The 19,871-nt window shown below is 47.8% G+C and overlaps 1 protein-coding gene across 6 annotated transcripts in view; it reads right to left on the minus strand.

The window, feature by feature from the left end:
* LOC121868303 (colorectal mutant cancer protein-like) overlaps positions 1-19,326 on the minus strand; it is a 46,956-nt gene extending 27,630 nt beyond the window's left edge. For 4 of the 6 annotated variants that reach the window (XM_042368767.1, XM_042368764.1, XM_042368765.1 and 1 more), the window contains exons 1-4: positions 19,149-19,326; positions 14,238-15,143; positions 6,001-6,161; positions 5,651-5,838 (exon numbers count right to left, since the gene is read on the minus strand). In XM_042368767.1, coding sequence (XP_042224701.1) covers positions 5,651-5,838; positions 6,001-6,161; positions 14,238-14,812 — 924 coding nt within the window. In that variant the 5' untranslated portion in view covers positions 14,813-15,143; positions 19,149-19,326. The other 2 variants (XM_042368769.1, XM_042368768.1) reach the window with 2 other exon arrangements.
* Positions 19,327-19,871: the final 545 nt, after the last annotated feature.

Below are 19,871 nucleotides of genomic sequence, written 5' to 3' on the forward strand. Positions count from 1 at the left end.
GTAAGTACGACCACCCGGACGAACGAACAGACGGACGAACACACACGACAACACTGCACAGTCAACCCCTCCCCCCTCACCACCAAACGACCCAAGTGGTGTGGGGGTGGAGGGAGGGGTTTAGAAGCACTTTCTCTTGGGGGTTGAGACGAGAGGTTGTGAGAGGAGGGCGGGAGGGAGGGCGGGTCCATCTCCCCCTCACACGGGCGAAGCAGCAGTAGGAATAGGATCGCTCCCGGCTCTCCCCTCACACACACACACACACACCCACCGCTAAGGATCTCTCTCCCACACCTCCACACGTCCTGTAACACTTCCTACGGCGCGTTAGAGGCCTCGGGCGAGATCTACGTAATCACAAGGTCCTCTCGGATTCCCTCAAGGTCCCTAGAGAGCGACGGTTGATCAGTACCAAGGGGAGACGCGAGGGCGACACACTTCCCCTCTGAGCGCGAGCGGTTGACTGAAGAGGAAGAGGGAGGGGAAACTCTGCTAAACTGACGGACAACCACCTCCCTACCCCCCCCATATGCCCTCCCTGCCCTCCCTCCCCTCAACCCATCTTCCCTTCCTCCCCTCACCCCACCACATTCCAACCTCATGCTTATTTTTCACACCTTGAAATTGAGACAAATAAGGCAGTAACAGCATCATACGACGCCATATTTGTATAAACACTCAGAGAAAATAGGTCCTATTTCAATAGGAGTTATACGACTGGAGCCAATTTGCTGAAGTTGAAGGATCGGAGACTTTTTTGTCCATTAGAAGCGATTATAGGTAACCAGAGCTTGAGTAATACCGTTTATGCGGTCCAACAGAGAGCTTTTGCTACAGTACACACCACCTACAGAGCTTAACACAGTGCACACCGTTTAGATTAACTCATTTGCATGACTATAGGCATAACAAATGTACTCCTGGTGGGTGGCTGCTCAACCATCCATCAGAACAAGCTTAACACTATTACCTCAACGTTGGGTAGTTAAGTGAACAAATTATTCATGCATTATTAAGGTGACTCGGAGGTTTACTGCAACCATAGATAGAAACATTCATAACAATAACAATGCCTTACCACCTCGTTTTATGATCTATTAATACTAAAAATAACTATATATCCAATCCACATATATTTTATAAGATATATTTCAATAATATTACATCTAAGTTGAAAAATAGTCCATTATTTTTTATCTAAGGTGTTGATCGTACGCCCGGCAACAGCCTCACTCCCCCCACCCTCCCCTCCCAACAACCCTCATCACCCACACTGCCAGATGACCGACGATCGTCACCATCACCACAAACCGATTTTATCACTGAACAAATCCTCAATACGATAGGATTTTACGCCTATATGTGAGGGGGAGAAAGATATCATTCACAGGGCAGGCTGGCCGTCGCAGCACCTCTCCCTAACTCTATTGGATCCATTTAAATACCACGAGGTGTTAGTAGGTCCCAGTCTCACATTTTGTGGGCATATGCGGTGGATTTGAAGTTGTGGTGGACGACTTAGGAAGGAATTTGCACGGAGGGACTCACAGCGCTAAGGGAAGGGGGAGGCTGCGGCTGTGTGTGGTGGTAGTGGTTGTAGTAGTAGTTGTTGTTGTGGTTGTAGTTGTAGTGGTTGTAGTTGTAGTGGTTGTATATATAGAGAGAGTATAAGTTATAATCAACATCAGGTTAGATTTAGATTAGCAAGCGACACTGAACTCAAACCATTTTCATTTCCCCAAACTGTAAATGCAGGCGCCCATTCACAACTAAATGATGCATGTGTACCACGGGACCGAATCAGCGACCCTTTAGGACACCCTCATAAATACATCATCAACTTCCGGGTATTTTGGGACGCTGTAATGTCCTTAAATTCCCAAACTATTGTATCGTAAATTCCATATATCCCCACACTCCCTCCCCCTCCCCCCCCACTCCCAACCACCACCTCCACACCCACCTCCCACACCACCCACCCACCCCACCCCAAACCACCACCCACACCCCACCCACACCACCCCCACCCCAACCACCACCCACACCCCACCCACACCACCCTCCCCAACCCAACCACACACTCCACACCCCACACCACCCCCCACTCCCCAACCACCACCCACACCCCACCTCCCACACCCCACTCCCAACCACCACCTCCACACCCCACCCACATCACCCTCCCCACTCCCACTCCCCACATCACCACCTCAACCACCACCCCACACCCCACCCCCACATCACCCCCCCACTCCCCAACCACCACCTCCACACCCCACCCCACACCACCCACCCACCCCACCCCAACCACACCCCCACCCCATCCCACATCACCCCCCACCCCAACCACCACCCACACCCCACCCCACCCTCCCCACTCCCAACCACCACCCCACACCCCACCTCCACACACCACCCCCCCCACCCCCAACCACACCACCTCCACACCCCACCTCCCACACCCCCACTCCCAACCACCACCTCCACACCCCACCTCCCACACCACCCTCCCCCCTACACCGCTCGAAAATGACTGGACTTGACTGTAAAAATGACTGGACTTGACTGTAAAAACGCATCTAACTAATTTGTCTCTGCACCTATTCAGTCCCCAGTCAAAGATGGCGTTTAAATTGCACCGAGACTGGAGGAGGAGGAGAAGAAAAGGGAATAAGGAGGAGGAAGAAGATGAAGAAGAAGAAACAGGAGGAGGAGGAGGAGGAGGCAGTTATTGCATTCTCTCATGACTCGTCAGCTGGAAACGAATTAAAACCAGGAGGATGAGATAGAGAGAATGGTGGAACGCTTGAGTTTTTTAGACGTTGAAAATTCGTGGGACACTTGGTGGTGTGGGGCAGCCCGGTCCACCCACTGTGTGATGGTAGTTTAGAGTTTATCTTGGTATATTATGATGCCAGGGTAAGAGAGGGTTGGCTTATAGGGGTCTAGTCGTAATAGACCCCAGTGCTAATAGACCCCAGTGCTAATAGACCCCAGTGCTAATAGACCCCAGTGCTAATAGACCCCAGTGCTAATAGACCCCAGTGCTAATAGATCTCAGTGCTAATAGACCCCAGTGCTAATAGACCCCAGTGCTAATAGACCCCAGCCTTAATGTTAGCCCCAACCAAATCTAACCTAACCATTAGCATTCGGGGCTAGTTCTTCTGGTAGACCTAACCTAACCTAACCATAACTTAACCTAACCAAACCATAACTTAACCTAACCTAACCATAACTTAACCTAACCAAACCATAACTTAACCTAACCATAACTTAACCTAACCAAACCATAACTTAACCTAACCTATCGTGGATGGGTACTGAACAGGGATATAGTTTGTCTATAGAAATACGGTGAGGAGACAGGTAGTAAGAGACAGGTAGTAAGAGACAGGTAGACAGACAGGTAGAGAGGTGGAGTCGTGTTGTTGTTGCAGAACTATTTTTACGTTACGAGTATTTTTAATGTAATAACAATAGGGCTTTGAATATTAAACAATGGGGGAGGAGAGAGAGAGAGAGAGAGAGAGAGAGAGAGAGATTAAGACAGACCTAAATCAATATGCTACCTGCATAACCAACTCGGTGCATTAGTAAATATTGCAACGTATTTCAGCTAGTCACCATGTGTATGCAGGCGCTAGAGAGAGAGAGAGAGAGAGAGAGAGAGAGAGAGAGAGAGAGAGAGAGAGAGAGAGAGGGAGGGGGAGGAAGGAAGGGAGGAGGGAGAGTTGAATTGAGAGAGAGAGAGAGAGAGAGAGAGAGAGAGAGAGAGAACAACACAGGTATAGGCTCATAGTCACCTTACCTTCACCTACCACACGTCCCTCGTCACAAGGCTGCCATCGACCTCTTCCTTCTGTCTCCCACACACAACACAACACTCGACCCTCCAGGACTGTCACCACACCAACCTCACCCTTGAAGTCTTATCTCTTTCCTTTTTCCCTCCTTATTCTCTGTCATTCCCTCCCTCTACTCCCTTCCATTTCCTTTCTCTTCCCTCCTCTCCTCCCTTTCATTTCCTTCCACCTCTTTCTCTCCATCATTCCCTCTCTTTTCTCTCTCTACCACACCCCTTCCTTTCCTCCTTTTCCATACTCTCTCTCTCTCATTTCCTCCCCTCTTCCTCTCATACCCTTCTCCCTCCCATTTCCTCCACCTTGGCGCCACAAAATCAATGTTACAGAGGTCATAAATAGACAGAAACCACCACAGGTCTACAAGGCTCGAGAAAGCCTCCCATACACCCTCTCCACCCTCCCATACACCTCTCCACCCCTCCCATACACCCTCTCCACCCTCCCATACACCCTCTCCACCCCTCCCATACACCCTCTTCCACCCTTGAGATACCAGAAACACTTTAATACATCTCACTAACTCACCGTGAACATAGAAGTGTTTTTGTTATTCTGTTCTGTTGTTCTACTTTTTAAAGAGATAAAATATTAATCTCTGTGAAGAACTCATCAAAATTGTAAACTCATCGTCCGCCTGCAGCCTAGGTGAGGAATCTCTCTCTCTCTCTCTCTCTCTCTCTCTCTCTCTCTCTCTCTCTCTCTCTCTCTCTCTCTCTCTCTCTCTCTCTTCAGGACCATAACGTGGTAAAACAGATGGCGGTGTACAGGAGGAAGTGTGTGTGTGTGACAAACCCTGGCAAGCGCATTACCTCTGTGCATACGTCAAAGGGTCATTCATGTGAGCCTGTGTTGTGTGTGTATGTGAAGGCACTTTTAAAGCATGTATACTGTATATCCTTGTCGTAAACACACGCACACACACACACACACTATTATGTTCTTCAGGAAGATGTAGAAAAAGCTCTGTTTTTCCCCCAAAGAACTGCAGTGTTTATTTTTTTTACCTGGTGACCAGTGTAACGGGAGTCCGGGGACTTGAAGACCTGAAGACCTAAATATCGTATATAGGAGACCTGGAAGGGACCTGTGGGTGGGAGACCTGGAAGGGACCTGTGGGTGGGAGACCTTGAAGGGACCTGTGGGTGGGAGACCTGGAAGGGACCTGAATGACCTGAGAACATGAACAACTTAAGGTCAAAAAATGCAGTCACTTGTTCATGTAGCCGGAAGCTGCAGCATAATGACTCCTGAAGCTGGTCATTAGCCTAAAAGCCGCCTCTCTCTCTCTCTCTCTCTCTCTCTCTCTCTCTCTCTCTCTCTCGGTAAAATGACGAAAAAAATGAAAATAAAAAATAATAAACCATTTACGAAATCTTTCTCTTATTAGGTAAAAAAAAATAGTTAAGAATAAAGATAAAAATAGAAATAAAAGAAAAATTGTGATTTGGATAAGTAATTTTTTGGGTGTTTTGTCATACGAGTTATTTGACGCAACCTTGACCTTGACCTTAACCCGAAACGACCCCAGAGAGATACGACTGACCACACGTAACCTTGACCTAGAACGACCCCAGAGAGATACGACTGACCACACGTAACCTTGACCTAGAATGACCCCAGAGAGATACGACTGACCACACGTAACCTTGACCTAGAATGACCCCAGAGAGATACGACTTACCACACGTAACCTTGACCTAGAATGACCCCAGAGAGATACGACTTACCACACGTAACCTTGACCTAGAATGACTTCCTAGAGTATCAGATTGACCTTCACTGACCTTATTGGTAGCTTCGAGGACTTGTCTGCTTGTATGTCGACGATAACTCAGGGCCATCCCCTGTCGCCTCCTCCCTGGCCCGGGCACATCCAGCAGGGAGGAAGGGGGCCGTTGCAGGAGGAGGGAGGGGTCAACGTCACCTCCTTCTGAACCACCTGACCACAACTCAGGAGTCCAGCTGCCGCCACCTGCCCACGAGGGAACATTAGAGAGAGAGAGAGAGATAAAGAAAATATATATAGGAAAAATATTAAATGAAAAAAAAATCAATACACAAACACACAAGCAAACAGATAGGACTCCCCTCTCCACACACACACACAGGCCAACAGCAGGGGTCAAGAACTCACCTTCACTACGGATGGCATTAACCTCGTGAGCCAGATGTTTACGGGAGGCGAGGAAAGCATTAAGAGACACACGTCCTCGCCTGTCACCACCCAGCTCCCTTGCCAGTGTGTCTCCCGAACCTTCCAGACCCAACATGGAAAGCATACCGCACAAGTTGGCGCTAAAAGATAAAAGATAAGAGGATGATAATAAAATGTGTTAGATTTTTGGGAGTGTGGATGATATCACCTGAAGATTTAAGCACACCTGTTTATTTTAACCTAATCTAACCTGATACCTCCTCTGTAGACATTTATTTGGTGTCTCTCTGCCTGTCTGAATATCTGTCTCTTTGTCTCTGTCTCTTTATGTATCTTAATATATATCTTTTTCTGTCTGTCTGTCTGTCTGTCACCTCTCCATCACACACCCTCCTCCGTCCCCACACAGAGTCAGCTGTTAAGTGTAAACAAACTGGGTACTGGGCGCCAAGATGTTTACATGTCTACCAGCTGTGGACACAAATACCGGAAGGGTGTGTACCAGTTTCCCTCCATACGCGAATATACACAGTACACACACACACACACACACACCTTGCATATACCAACATACATACGCTAATAAACACATACAGTAAGATACACATACACCAACACACACGTATATACACAAACACATATACTTTCCTCTCACTCTCTCTCCCTTCATCCTTCTTATACTTTCCTACTTTCTCTGACTTTCTTCTCCCTTTCCTTTCACTCTCACCCCTTTCCTCACTTTCTCTTCCTTCGCTTCTCCCTTCATCATTCTCTCTCCCTTCATCATTCTCTCCATCATTCCCTCACCTCATTATTCCCTCCCCTCATCATTCTCTCTCCATCATTCCCTCCCCTCATCATTCTCTCTCCATCATTCCCTCCCCTCATCATTCTCTCTCCATCATTCCCTCCCCTCATCATCTCTCTCCATCATTTCTCCTCATCATTCCCTCCCCTCATCATTCTCTCCATCATTCCCTCCCCTCATCATTCTCTCTCCATCATTCCCTCCCCTCATCATTCTCTCCATCATTCCCTCACCTCATCATTCCCCTCTCTGCCCCAGCTGCTACCTAATAGCCCTCTCCTGCAATACACACTCTCGCTATTTTCAGACAAGGCTTTGGTGAACAGACAGCTACAGGGTTAACAGCTTGGAGCCCCGGGACTATGCTCTTAGCTAGCCCCGGGACTATGCTCTTGGCTAGCCCCGGGACTATGCTCTTAGCCCCGGGAGCCCCGGGACTATGCTCTTAGCTAGCCCCGGGACTATGCTCTTGGCTAGCCCCGGGACTATGCTCTTGGCTTTTCTGGCTACAGGATGGTAAGAGAGAGAGAGTAGTCTAGGGGCTATTCTTGACTTGCCTGGCTACATGATGGTGAACGGGTTAGCTAAAGGTACTAATTAGTCCCAGATAGTCCCAAATAGTCCCAGATAGTCCCAAATAGTCCCAGATACTCCCAAATAGTCCCAGATACTCCCAAATAGTCCCAGGTAGCTCACAGTCGCAGGTAGTCCCGGGGCTACACTCGTCATGGCCTGGTACAAGCACAGTAATGACTCACAGTCAAGCACACTCAAGAAATTGTCTCTTATTGTCTCTCTCAGTCTTCCTCATTATCTCTAAGTGTGTCTTATTATTTTTATTTCATTTTGTCCTCTCTCACCTTTCTCTCACTTTTCTCTCAATTGTCTCACTTTTCTCTCAATTGTCTCATTTTTCTCTCAATTGTCTCACTTCTCTCTCATTTGTCTCACCTTTCCTTTCATTTGTGTCACTTTTTCCAGTCATGTTCCCATTTGTGAGTGTCATGTGTGCGTGTGAAATGAGTGTGAAGTGTGAGTGTGTAGTGTGAGTGTGTAGTGTGAGTGTGAGTGTGTAGTGTGAGTGTGTAGTGTGAGTGTGTAGTGTGAGTGTGTAGTGTGAGTGTGTAGTGTGAGTGTGAAGTGTGAGACAATAGTACTTGAAGCATAAAGAGGACGAAATGCTTTTAGTGGACCAGCTGACGTTGACGAAAGAGGAAGTAAGAGGGGATTAATGTGCTTGGTAAATGGTAGACTGTGAGAAGTGGAGTGGGGTGAGTGGAAATGGAGTGGGAGTGGGGTGAGTGGGTGGTAGAGTGGGAGAGGAGACGAGTGGTGGAGTATTAAAGTGGATAATGATTGGACGTGGTGGGAAGAAGCGGGATGAGGAGGACGAAGAGAAGGAGGAAGAGGGGAAGGAATAAGGAGTAAGGAAGAAGGAGGAGGAGAGTGGTGTCTCGATCACGTCCGCACAGGTTATAGAGCAGTAGTGTAAATGCTTGATACATATATGGACTTGGAGAAGAGGTTGCTGCGATTATATAGAGAGCGACACACACACACACACGTCATAATATTTACCGTGTCAACATTATTATGCTATATCTCGTGCTGGTAAAGACTAGTAAATACACTCGCAAGACCTTCACAAGACCTTCTAAGACTCGGTTGACACTCTGAGGTGCCAAATGGAAGGCTGACACTTGTATAAACCGTTCAAGGTTGAATGTAAATATGAGAAGGAAGAATTCTCCATTTATTCCTTCCAAACATTCTAGGTGTTGAGTGTGGCGCCTCAACCCTCATGTGAGATGATGTATTGAAGACGTTCTCAAGACCACAAGATAACACCAAAACGTTATCAAGACCACAGGATAATATCACGGCGTTCTCAAGACCATAGGATAACACCAAGACGTTTTAAAGACCGCAAGATAACACCAAGGCGTTCTCAAGACCACAAGATAACACTAAGAAGTTCTCAAGCATTAAAAGCAACTCTTCATGATTGAGTGAATGATCGGTAAGGGAACTACGAGAACACACTCCGTTCCTCCACTGCCTGACGAAGAGGGCGAAGGCAATCTAACTCTTTTTTGTCCAGTGTTCGCATATTCCTCCTCCTCCTCGGCCTCTCCTCCTCTTCCTCTTCCTTTTTCTCCTCCTCTTTACACCAGCATCATCACCCACTCTCTTCCCCCTGTGTGTGTGTGTGTGTCATCCACCCACTGGGATCTCGCCTTTGTTGTTCTTTGATTCGTCTGCAGGAGGAGGAGGAGCTTCGTGTTCTCCCTCTGCTGCCTCCTGAGTGCGAGTCGGGTCCTGTGTCTGCCTGTGTCTCTCTCTCGAGTAATTTTTTGCCTTTGAGTTGGTAACTATTCTGCGCCAACTTTTATTTTTAATATTATTATTATTTTCATCAAAGGTTACAACTCAGACTATACATATTACTCTCCGTGTTTAACTATACTGTACTTCCAACCCCAGTACACAGCCCTTCGCCAAGTTCCCTCCCACCGTTCATCCCTCTATCCAGCAGCCCTTTCAGCCCCCAGACCACACACACACACACATGGCGACACAGTTATTTAACCTCAATAACTAAACAAGGGAGTAAACGTCCTCCTCTCCTGTCTCCTCTCACACTCCGCCCCTCCCCGCCTCGCCACACGCTGCACCTCCCCGCCTCGCCACACACCTCCCCTCCCCGCCTTGCCACACACTGCATCACCCGAGGCCCGTCTTGACTTACGCCCGGCCTCCCTCGAGCACGTCCTTCGAGCTCTCTGACGAAGGGCTACACCGTGTAGAGGCGCTCATTACCTGGTCCTCCCTCCTTCCCTCCCTCACCTGAGACCCCCGCGCTACTCTCATCCTTCCTTCGTTCCCTCCCTCACTGTCTTACCCATTCTCTCCTTCCTTCAGTCCCCTCCTCCTTCCCCAGCCAGTATACTGACATTTTTTGTAAGATAGGTAAACACATACACACACACGAAAGTAAAAGTGGGTTCCATAGGTCTGGCGGCTCGGCACTGTACGTTCACAGCTGGGTGGACTAAGGGCGCCCCGGGGATTAAACTAGACATCCTTAGGACAAGAGACATGTTGAATCCAATCTCTTTCTCTCTCTCTCTCTCAAGACGCATCAAATGGGCAGTGTTCCTTCGTATACTGTGAGCCAAGGACCTGCCTGAAGGTGGAGTATTGTGTCAGGTAGTGGTGGGTCGCCCGGGGAAAGGTTTATGTGAACACGAGGGAAGGAAATCCGGACCTCAAAGAACTATAGGCGTCAGAAGGGGAAGAGAAAGTCACTTGTAAACAGCAAAACAAAAGACGATCAATGGGGGAACTTATATTCATTCTTGTATCTGGTATGAAATTATTGTAAGTTAAGAGAGAGAGAGAGAGAGAGAGAGAGAGAGAGAGAGAGAGAGAGAGAGAGAGAGAGAGAAAAAAAAAAATAAAAATAAACTATAAGTAAAGAAAATACTTATAAGTAACACAAAAACAAGAAACGAAAGAAAACAACAATCACCATTAATATAAATACAAGTATAATATCTCCCACTACACTGAGACTAAGAAAACTACTAAGTCAACTCACTAACACATAATGGCCTAAAACCCTCCTGGTGCTACTCCTCGACGCTTCTCAAGTCATACTCACCTCAAGTCTTACACATTTCAAACTGTTTTCCCGACCGTGAACACAAACCTTCCTGTGTGTTCATTTCTACCTTAGTTACCCCCGCTAAGTAGGTTACGACGGACCCAATTTTCAATGGTATCTTTAATGATTTTTTTTTCTCGTGAATCTAACGTACAGAAATAAGGTCAAGTAAACATAGAATAGAGTGAAATAAACATACGGAAATAGTTTAAAACACAATAATATCTCCCCTCTCTCTTTTTCCCTCAAACACTCCTTCCCTCTCACCACTCCCTGTCACTCAATCTTCCTCTCCGTCTCATCCACCATCCCTCTCACTATCCACTCACCACCCTTCCCTCCCACTCATCCTCCCACCATCCCTCTTACTCACCCTCCCTGCAACGACCCCTCTAACTCTCCACCATCCCTCCCACTCATGCCCCCCACTCATCCTCCCTCTCACCAACATCATTTAAAGCAGGGCTCCCTAAAACAATGGCACTCACGTCTTCAACATCTCTTCTCGTCAGTTATTGATTATCAGTCCTCATTTTTTCAGGTTCTCTCTGTAGGGGGGGTTAGGGGTGGAGGGGAAGGGGGGTGGGGGTGGAGGGGAAGGGGGTGGGGGTGGCGGAGATGTTTGGGGTAGGTTAGGAATAGTGGCGGAAGGGGTAAGGGGTGGTAGGGGTAAGGGGTGGTAAGGGTAAAGGGTCTTTATTTTTCCGAGAGGTTGTGTTTGTTTTAAGAGGTATGAAGTCTTTATTTTTTGGGGGGAGTAGAAAGGAGTTTGGAGGGTCTTGAGGGTCTTTGTGTGGGGTAGAAGGTCTTATATGTGGTTGGGGAAGAGTGAGAGAGAGGTCTTTACAGGTAGGGGGTAAGAGACCTACTTTTAACTTACCCCTTGAACGTAAATTTATATTTGGTTATATTTTTTGAACGAAGGAAAACAATCTGAATTTGAATCGCTTCTGGGGACGTATTTAGCATTGAGTCTCCACTATTGTGTATTAGATCCTGTTATTAGGCACGACGGTCATATATACGGGACGAAGGTAGAGGACAACGAGCCTAATAACACACGTATAAAAGACTCCACTAACTCAGGTGTTGCTCGAGGCTCAAGGCTAATTGGCCACATTGAGTTGAAGCTTTATAAAAATGACGGGGACTTTAATTACTGTTGAGTATAATGGTTCAGGATAAACTAAACAAAAGGTCTAATTAATGGTTAAGAAAACAGAAATATGTTCAGAATGGATGACCTGATGATTAGTCCCCTAACCTAGCCTGACCTGATGATTAGCCCCCAAACCTGACCTGATGATTAGCCCCCTAACCTAGCCTGACCTGATGATTAGCCCCTAACCTAACCTGACCTGATGATTAGCCCCTAACCTAACCTATATTATCGAAAATCCAACCTTACCTAACATAACCTAACGCTTATCTAACATAACTTCAACTAACTTAACCTAACCCCTCTCCCAGGTCGAGTTAGGGTGTTTTATCAAATGAAATTGGGGTGGCTAATCTTCAGGTGACCTATTTAATATACCAATAACTGTATACACGACCAAACACACACACACACACACACACACACACACACACACACACACACACACACACCGACTCACTATAAAAACAAATCCTAAACCGAGATACGACGTGGTTACATTCCTTCACATATAATTCAATTTCACTCTTGAGTTTTAATAAAGGCGAGACTTGAGAATTAACTTGGACATTTAAGGGCAGGATGTGCAGGGTGTACTACTAGGGGGGTGTACTACTAGGGGTAGGGTGTGCTACAGGGGGCAGGGTGTGTGCTACTAGGGGGTAGTGCTACTAGGGTGTAGGGTGTGCTACAGGGGGGTGTGTACTGCAGGGTGTGCTACTAGGGGTAGGGGTGTACTAGGGGGCACTAGGGGGCAGGGTGTACTACTAGGGGGGGGCTACTAGGTGTTACTAGGGGGGGTGTGCTACTGGGGGTAGGGTGTGCTACTAGGGGCAGGGTGACTACTAGGGGCAGGGTGTACTACTACTACTGTAGGGGTGGGGTGTGCTACTAGGGGCAGGGTGGTACTTGCAGGGTTTAGGGGGGCAGGGTGTGACTCGGCTTTGGTGGTAGAAAAAAGTAGTGTGACTGGCATTGAACTTGATGTCTTCATTTCCTCAATTGTAAAGTCGGGTGTTTATTCACAGATGATTGGATTAGGGTATTGAAGGTACTAAGATCCCTGAGGTGAGGAGGTGAGTTGTGTATCCTCTCGTCCACCGCACCACAAAGACAGACAGACAGACGAGAAACAATATGTACATCACTGGGTTTAAGATGAAGCATTACACTGTACATCAACACAGGTGACAGATGTACAACACGCACTACAATGTGTACATCACCCAGTACAAGATGAACCAATAAGGTACAAGATATTTCAGGTATAAGATATTTCCAAGTTCAGATGAAAATCGGTACCTTTTTCATCCTGGCACGAGGGTAGCAGGCACTGGTGGCACTACAGGTGACTGCAGGCTACGGAGGGGAGAGGCACCGAGGCACTACAGGTGACAGGCACTCCCCATCACTCCAGGCTACAGGGGGAGGGGGGAATGAAGGAGGCGGGGGGATGGAGGAAGAGGGAGGGGGAAGGGAGGAAGAGGGAGGGGGAGGGAAGGGTTGAGGCAGCACAGACTTCTACATCATCATCATCATCATTGACCCAGCGACTCCACTGTTGCCTGGGGCGTGAGGACCCGCTCCCCTCCTCTGCTGTGTGACGGAGGACACACACACACACACACACACACACACACACACACACACACACAAACTATAGCCCGGATCCTGAGGGAGAGCTCCACTCCACCCCACCCCCATTTCTCCAACACAGACATACAAACAGGAGAAGTCTTTACAGCCTCCACAGACGTGTACAAAGACTCGATCTGTTCCCCCTAAGACTTGAGGCTGTGGAACATGTCGGTATATGAGAGAGAGAGAGAGAGAGAGAGATGTTTACTTAACGTCAGAGCGCCAGCCAAGCCATCACCCTCAGAGGCAGAGTAAGATATATCAACAACCCCCAGGCTAGATACAGGCAACACTCAGGCAATACTCTGGCAACTTCACATGAGGCAAAGTGTGAGGCGTCTACGAAGAACTACAGGTATACTCTGGTATGTTACCATGACAATATGAAAATCGTAGAGTTTATTAGGGTAGGGTAGGGTATGGTAGGGTAGGGTAGCTTTAAGTTAGCATGTCTATACAATCTTTTCTCTCTAATTTTGTCCTTTTACAAAATCTGTGTAAAGAATCAGGAAAGGAAATGCACCAGAATGAAAAAGTTGTCACAATGTAATCAGGCGCTCCATCACCCCCTCGCCGCTGCCAACCTCAAGATAAAGTTTTCCTTGTTAGGCTTTAGGCTCGTATTTCACTCCTGGCGGTCTGAAGCATCCCCAAATTATTTCCAAATATTATTCTCTCTCTTATTTAACCATTAATATTCAATGGTAATGTAAATAAAACAAGAGTAAAACAAAACATAGACTTGGGTGAAACTATTGTAAATAATGGCCCCTGGAGACTAAGAATTTGATAAGTTTTGCAAATTGTCAAGTTGTGTGTGAAGATTAACCCCCCGTCCTGAACACAGCCTTAAAATAAGCTCTGTTTTTTGTGTTTAAGTACAAGTGGTTGATGAAGGCTAGTATCCCACCCTTGCCTACGCCACAACACAACACAACACACACCTGGTGATGTAGCCGTCGCCATCAGTATCACAAGCATTAAAGAGCGCCTTCATCTGCTCCATTTCCTCCGACCCGCCAGAGTCAGGTGATGGAGTCCTGTGCCCCCGGCCGCCTCCTGGGTCCTCCTGCTGGTGTTGTTCCCAGTACCCTGAGGCACAGCTCCCCGGCGACAGCTGCTGATGATCCCACCAGCACCTGCCCTGTGGTGAGGGACACCCTGAAGACGACATCATCATCCGCGGGCGAACGACACCGCCAGGGTCTTCTGCTTGAGGCATTTTGATCCGCCGCTGCTGGACGGAGGGGTCGCGGGGCTTTCGTTTCTCAGGTAAGGGCGGGGGCGGACTATGCCGGCCTCGTCTGGTGACCGTGTGAGGCTCCGTGGTGCGTGTGTCTATGACTGGCGAAAGGCTGCCGGAGATGGGATCTGAAGGCAGGTAATCTGACGACGAAGGGCAGCCGGAGGTGGACTCTGCCCCGCGGCGGGAGGAGGCCGGAGAGAGCGACATGCCGCACTCCCCGTCACAGGTACAGCCACAAGACCCCTGACTCTCCCCGCTCCCCGAGTCTGACATTTTGCACCACTCATCTGTCCTCACACTTGCCCGGCTTCTGTCTACACTCTCACACCTGCCTGGCTCTTGTCTACGCCTTCACACCTGTCTACACTTTGACGCCTGTCTGGCTCCTGTTTACACTCTCACCCATCGTGGTAGCGACCGCCTGCAGGTGGAAGACGAGCAGCTCCTGGTGGTGATCTAGAGTCACTTGAGGCAGCATAAGCCCAAGACGACCCTCACCTGCCTTGTCAGGAGAGAAGTGGCCAACAGTGTTATGGTCGACGGTGTATCAACATCCACCGCTACACACAACACTTCACCTCGTACACCTTCACGCACACGATCCCTGAAATACGAATATCATTATTAATACACATTAATAGAGAACACCAAAACATTACTAAGAACATCTGTAACCACTGACATTTATTTACATATCTTTTATGTACATATCTTTTATGTACTGTAAATGGGCGAATTTTTTGTTGTAAATAAAATTCGGAGTGACAAAAATGGTAACATCAGAACAAGTGACGTCAACCTTCAATAAATTTCATGTTGATATAATTCCCCGGCCGCCACCCAATTTATTGCCGCAACAAGCAGTGGCATACACCACCCTAGACGGTACGCACACACATACACACATACCACCCTGGCCGCCACACACACACACACACATACCACCCTGGCCGCCACACACACACACACACATACCACCTTGGCCTCCACACACACACACATAAGAGCATAAGGAGTCTGCAATTGGCCGGTTGGCCTGTGCATGGCAGCTCCTGTCGAGAGTTACTACCACTCTCTATCATCCATGAATCTATCTAGCCTCCTTTTAAAACTTTCCAGCAATCCAGCACTTACTACAAAGTTGCTTAGCTTGTTCCACTTGTCCACCACCCTATTTGTGAACCAGTTCCTCCCGATCTCCCTCCTTAACCTAAACTTATCCAACTTAAATCCGTTGCTACGAGTCCTATCCTGCTCGGATATTATAAGAACTTTATCTATATCTCTTCTATTGATTCCTTTCACCCACTTAAATACTTTTATCACATCTCCCCACACTCTTCGTCTTTCTAGGGAATGCAAGTTTAGTTTCTTTAATCTATCTTGATATGGCCGCCACACACCACCACCCTGGCCGCCACACACACACACCACCCTGACCACACACACACACACACACACACACCACCCTGGCCGCCACACCTCTAATAAAACTAGTGTTTATCCTATCCTGAGACCTTGACTGCAACTATACGGTGTACGTCTGGCAACTACACACCCAGTCCCGGATGTTACAGTAAGTCCCGTGTTTACTGCCCCTCTGTACCACACCACGCCCACCACACTGATCTACACCACGCCCACAACACATCAGAAGGAGGAGGATGAAGAGGACGCAGGGCAGGAGGCGCGGGGATAGACGGATTATACAGGCTAGGAGGCAGCAGGAGGAGGTAGAAGAAGGAGGAGTTCATTTCCTGAGGTGCGCGTCAGGTAATCACAGGTAAACAACATTATCACCCGGATATTGGGGAGTCTCACCTCCGTGCCTCCTGGGCCCGTCCTGCCACCACTGCCACCCTCCCCTGCCATCCTTAACACCACTGCCGTCCTCCCTGAAACCACTACCGCCCTCCCTGACACCATTATTACCCTCCCTGGTTACGTTTGGTTAGGTTAAACTACAATTTTCTGAGATCTAATGCCATGACTTGTTACAATATTACTGTATTTACCCTATTTGTCCCCCCCCCCCATCATGTTAGAACTACCATGGCGTGTTGACGTGTGGTGGTCTTGTCTTCATTACACGAGGGGCGATGGTCTCTTTGAAGGATGACAAGAGAGGTCGAAACGAGGCTGTGAGAACGTGTTTTGTTGACTACGTTCCATCAAAGGCTAAGTGAAGGGCTTATCCACTCCCCCTTCGGTCCTTCACACCCCTTTACCTCCCACCAGCCCTCTACAACTGTCATCCACCCTCACCAGCTCTCCAACACCTCCCACCAGCCCTCTACAACTGTCATCCACCCTCACCAGCCCTCTACACCTGTCTTCCACCCTCACCAGCCCTCTACACCTGTCCTCCACCCTCACCAGCCCTCTACACCTGTCCTCCACCAGCCCTGTCCTCCACCCTCACCAGCCCTCTACACCTGTCCTGTCCTCCACCCTCACCAGCCCCCACACCTGTCCTCCACCCTCACCAGCCTTCTACACCTGTCCTCCACCCCCTCACCCAGCCCCACACCTGTCCTCCACCTCACCAGCCCTCACACCTGTCCTCCACCTCACCAGCCCTCTACACCTGTCCTCCACCCTCACCAGCCCTCTACACCTATCCTCCCCTCACCAGCCCTCACACCTGTCCTCCACCCTCACCAGCCTTCTACACCTGTCCTCCATCCTCACCAGCCCCTCTAACACCTCCCCGCCAGCCCCTACACCTGTCCTTCACCATCACCAGCCCCAACACCCCACACTATCCCCCACACCCCACACCAGCCCTCAACACCCCACACACCAGCCCTCAACACCACACACACCAGCACTCAACACCCAGACCTCAACACCCCACACTACCCCAACACCCCACACTGCCCCTACACCCCACACCAGCCTCAACACCCCACACCAGACCTCAACACCCCACACTAGCCTTTAACACCCTACACAAGCCCTCAACACCCCACACCAGCCCTCAACACCCCACACCAGACCTCAACACCAAAGGGGTAACACACTCTCCAGAGAGCATCATTGTACAGCTTCCCCAGAAGAGCCGACACAAGCCTAAAGAGTTCAGGTTACCTGGTGGGGGAGGAGCACCGCTCTTCACCACACAGCCCCGATCCTCTCACCAGCACCTGCGTTAGGTTAGGTGAGGATAGCGTTAGGTTAGGATAGCGTTAGGTTAGGTTAAGTTAGCAGGAATGAAAAGAATGAATAAAAAGCGTAAATAAAAAAGAATAAACAAGATGTTTTATGTTTTCAACAGAATCGTCACTTTTGTACAAATTATCGTTGCGATAATAACACCACAACAGTCTATTCCTCCAATGATCTTACCTACAACATTACGGGAAAGAGATATCCAAAATGAAATGAAAATAAGGGATCGCATACAGATTAGGCCCCCACCACCTTATTTTACCTTAAGATTAACCACCTAACCTAATCTAACCGCTGCTCCCTCCACACAGCCCAGATGGCGTTCGGGGTGTTTAAGCATTGGGTGAAGTTGAGTGGTTTATCTTCAGAGGCAATAAATGTTGGTTTCAATAATACGGTAGACAATATGAAAATACATCAACAAAATAGCCTCGTTATGTCAGAAAAAACAAGTGTTAGAGGAACGTTTATCCCGTCTTTACATACACACACACACACACACACACGCTAAAAGATGCATTTAAAAGTAATTATTTATATTACGTCTCTTTAAACACGTGTGAAACAATATCCTCTTTGCTAGACGTCACACTCCTGCAGCAGCGTTCATTAATGATTCTTTCTGTTAGTTACTTTCCCCTGAACGCTTATAAACACGTTCACTGTCACCTTGTTTACACGCACGGATGCTCTCCCCTTCAGCACGTTCCTACCCAGTCTTCCCCTCCTCCTCACTTGCCACTAACGCCTCCCTCTCTCTCTCTCCTGCCTCTCTCTCTCTCTCTCTCTCCTGCCTCTCTTATAACATTTAGAAACTGTAATATTTATGTGGTCACAGCCTCTACCCTCCGGAAATACTATGAACAAACAAACAGAACCAGAGGATATTGGCAGCGTTTGGTTGGCCAGTTCAGTAGTCCCCTCCTCTGTACCAAAGACACCCTCACGCCAATGTAAACATACAGTATATCTACACACATACACAACATACATTCACACACACACACACACACACACAACATGCAGGTACGCCATTCAGCTTTTTCTCTAGTTTTGTTTAGTCAGAGCAAAATCAATTCCCATCGTCATAATATTTCAAAAGAATTTCATTTTCCGTTTCAGTAGAGCATAAAGCCAAGCTAATAGACTATCACAACCCTCCTCATCATCAGTACATCTATTTACCATCAAACTACCTACTAGCATTCACTAACGTCAAAAATACTGTTTACAATACTTACTACGAAAAATAGTGAATAAATATGTAAATAAACAAGTAAATGTGTTGGTCTTCGCGCACCTGCTGGCCTGAGCCCCCTCACCTGCCGTCAACCCCAATATTCATTCTCGGATAAATCTCCGTTAACTCGCCAGAGAAACTAGGCTTTTTGGTGCCTTATTTTTTCACATAAATCACAAATCTTTATCATAAACTAACCTTCACACTCAAATTTTATTATCAGACACGTAGATCACTCGCTCTTTCGTTAGTCTTTAAGACGTGTTTAAGCCTCACGTGAGGAAGCACCGAGGGAGGAAACGTCGAGGACTTTTCTAAACACAAGCAGCAGGTCGGGACACCTTCACTCCACGGCACAACACACACGACTGAGTGATGCTCTGTGTGAGGGTGACCAGACGTGTTGGCTCGACCTCTTGCCCTCCGGTTGCCACGTGAGCTATTTTTCATGTTGCATCTTCGCCATCTGTAGCTTGTGGCGGCGTCTCTACTACCTCTATTGCAATATTTGAATTTTTTTATAGTTCTCAAGTCCTCCTTCAGATGTGTAGGGTGAGACGGTGAAGATATTGCCTCGTTCTGGTTGGCTACGGTAAGCAAGCTCGAGTGTTTGACAGCGTTGCAATCTGTAAGGTGAGAAAGAAACGTAAACATATGCGATGATGCACAGAGGAGGAAAATCCCACTGCATTTTGTTGACTGTTTCACTTGCCAGATAATTTACGATATCTTTTTATCAATTACCGATGACTGTCACAAACAACAACTGTTATCAAGACAACTATCAAACGATCTGACAACATATACACGAAGACACACACAACATAAAACAACACAACACCGCAACCATCAAGGTATATTTCCCCAGTGAGTCCAACATTATTATTTAAACCACAAGTTTATTATTGACGCGCCACGACT

The sequence above is a fragment of the Homarus americanus genome, unplaced genomic scaffold, assembly GCF_018991925.1.
Source record: "Homarus americanus isolate GMGI-L3 unplaced genomic scaffold, GMGI_Hamer_2.0 scaffold19318, whole genome shotgun sequence".
Classification (NCBI taxonomy): Eukaryota; Metazoa; Arthropoda; class Malacostraca; order Decapoda; family Nephropidae; genus Homarus; species Homarus americanus.